The sequence below is a fragment of the Cariama cristata genome, unplaced genomic scaffold (genome assembly GCF_000690535.1).
Source record: "Cariama cristata isolate BGI_N322 unplaced genomic scaffold, ASM69053v1 scaffold30820, whole genome shotgun sequence".
NCBI lineage: Eukaryota > Metazoa > Chordata > Aves > Cariamiformes > Cariamidae > Cariama > Cariama cristata.
In genome coordinates, this window is record NW_009595951.1 from 10,792 (window position 1) to 13,408 (window position 2,617).

Sequence of the window (2,617 nt, forward strand, 5' to 3'; positions counted from 1 at the left end):
AGCAGGAATAGAATAAAGAGGAAGAGAAAGAGGAAGACCCTGTACTGTTTTGTGTTAGTTGAGCCAGGATTTGCTTCCAGCCTCTACCGTTTTCTCCTCTTCCATTTCTGTAACAAGACTGTGCCCAAAACATCTGTGCTATAGGAAGATTCATTGCCAGCCACTGAAAGTGCAGCTCTAACAAAAAGTTATTGGCGTGTCTATAAATAGCTCCTGTGACAGCAAGAAAATTAAAATCTCAAGTTCATCCTTGACACAAGCTCTTTAAAGAGAAGAATGAGGTGCTCTTGCCTTTAAAGCCTGACAGGGGTATTAGTGACATCCTTTCAGAACAAAAGTACTTAGGTCTTGGAAAGATTTTACTGCCTTTTACTGAGCAAGATGAATATAGTCACTCCCGTTTCACCGACTCGCAGCATGGAGAGGTGCGGTGACATTTGCAGGTCAGGCAGCAAATCAAGGGCACGGTGCTGTGCCTCTGAAGAGGTTTTGCAAACATTTCTCTTGTTCAGCCTAAGAGCTACTTGCTGAGGTGTTCAAAGCACCCGAAGGGGATTTTTAGATTGATGAGACAGTGCCAGTAGTTAGCTGTAGGAGTAGCTGCAGAGATGTCACCTACCCCGTGGTGACGAAGGCGTACAGCCGTGCTGTGTGACAGCTGCCCAAAAGATGCTGCCCAGGCTCGCCTAAAAATGGTCCGTAGCTCATCTCCCCAGCAGCATCACGGCTCTGCCGCAGAGCGATGCGGCTCCGGGTCCGCTCTGCAGAGCCGAACCACCCAAACCTCTCCCAGCAAGCGCCCGGGGGACGGGTGCCTGCACAGCCCCCCCCGGGAACCTACCTCCTTCTGGTGTGGGGAACTCCTTAACTTCACTGCGTGGCCCATCTCCTCGCCCGTTGGTTACAACCATCTCAAGCTTGTAGTTGCTGTAAGGAAACAGCCGGGACACTATGCCCCGGTTTCGGTCTCCAGGAAAACTCACATACTGCCGTTTTTTGGAGACCCACAGGTTCTTCAGCAAACTACTGTCTCTCCAGAAATAGGCCTTCAAGAAACATGCACGGCAAGTGAAGCTTTTCCCATTTAAGTGCAATTGTTTGTTCATTAACAAAGCATAGCAAAACTTTGCCTTTCCAAAGAGCAGCTCTCGGCTGCAGAAGCCTTTTAGAGCAATTAATGAAGCTCCACTCCCCCCAGCGAGGCAGGTCAGTGATGTTACCCGAGGAAGAGGCTGAGGATGGGGTTAAGCGCTTCCCAAAGGTCACAGAGCAGAACCACTAAGCTCAGACTACAAAGAGCTGTTTCTGGTCCCCAGGCGCTAGGCATCAAGTGACTCTACCCGGGTTAGTACCGCAGCGGTGTACAAGGGAAGGTGGGATGTGTCCAGGCACAAAGGAAAGTCTGAACTTGGAAAGTCTCCCATTTGAAGCCCTGACTATAAATCTTATTTCATGCAGAAATAAGATTCATTCAGAAAATAGACCAGAATGATAGAGCAGGGGCAGAAAAAAAGGAAAGCAGTAGCCAGAGAGCTTGCTTTACGCCCAGCAGATTATTGGATTTGAAATGCTGTAACTGTTTGCAGGACGTGTGTTTTTGGTGATGGCTTAACCTCTGACAGTAGGGGCTCTCTCCAGCCTTTTGCTTGTTTTGAACAGGGTCTGTCCTCTGTACACAAACACTAGTAATTTACCTCAGCAGTAAATATTCAACATTAAAAGAAAAACAAAACAAACCAAAACACAACAGGATCCATGCTGTGTTTAGTTGCCAGTTAGTAGGAACCCGTTGAGTTTAGATTTTGCAGGGGCCGGTGTTCATTAAAAGACGATGTAGGTACTTTGGGGATGACACAAAAACCATCCTGTTTGTACCTATCTGATGTCGTTCCCCCCCGAGCCAGCCAGCCCGGGGTTCTGGGCAGCTCCAGAGCCAGGAGACCCCTTGCTCCATGGATAGGACCACCCCGAGTCCCTCTCTGGGTGCCCAAGGGCAGCCCCATTTGCTTTGTCTGAGCACCCCAGGTCCTGCAGCCATGCACTGGGAAGGGCCAGCCCAGCACCCAGCCCTGGGGGAGCGACGGGAGATGGCCCCAGCCCCATCCAGGCACCACGAAGAGCAAACCAAGGCCCTTCATTTCTGGTGCTGCTCCAGGGCCGAGCTCAGCATCCGTGGGCTGCACCCAGCCATGGCAAAAGGGTCGTGATGGCCGGAGGAGAGTTTTCGGTCATCCCCATGGCAGGCAGCTCCATCACCGGAGCCACCTCGGCTTGTGAGAAGGTTAGCGGTATTAATAATCAGTGCTGATGAGATTTGGTTTTTCTCACTCTGTACTCCTTGAGCTGTCCCTGGATGGTGTCCAGGTGCACTCGGGTCCAGGTCAGAGCAATGGCAGTGCTGTTTAAAACTCTTATCCTAACATCCGTGGGCGCAGCCTTGGGATCTGAGCGTTCAGGGATAAAGCAGAGCGTACGTTAGGCACCCAGCAGTGCCCTGAAGGTCAGACGGACGGATGGATGGATGGATGCCCCTGTGCCCCCCTCGCCCTTGCCATGCCTCTCCCAGCGCAGCATTGCCGGGCTGCTGCGAACCCGCGCACCGGCTCTGCCATCTGCT

At 51.6% G+C, this 2,617-nt stretch overlaps 1 protein-coding gene across 1 annotated transcript in view; it reads right to left on the reverse strand.

Annotated features, from left to right (window-relative positions):
* LOC104164644 (neurofascin) overlaps positions 1 to 2,617 on the reverse strand; it is a gene marked incomplete at its 3' end in the record, with an annotated part of 28,267 nt that overhangs the window by 2,088 nt on the left and 23,562 nt on the right. The window contains exons 20-21 of the mRNA XM_009704038.1: positions 2,329 to 2,444; positions 842 to 1,046 (exon numbers count right to left, since the gene is read on the reverse strand). Of these exons, the coding sequence (XP_009702340.1) occupies positions 842 to 1,046; positions 2,329 to 2,444 (321 nt within the window). The remainder of the gene's footprint in view (positions 1 to 841; positions 1,047 to 2,328; positions 2,445 to 2,617) is intronic.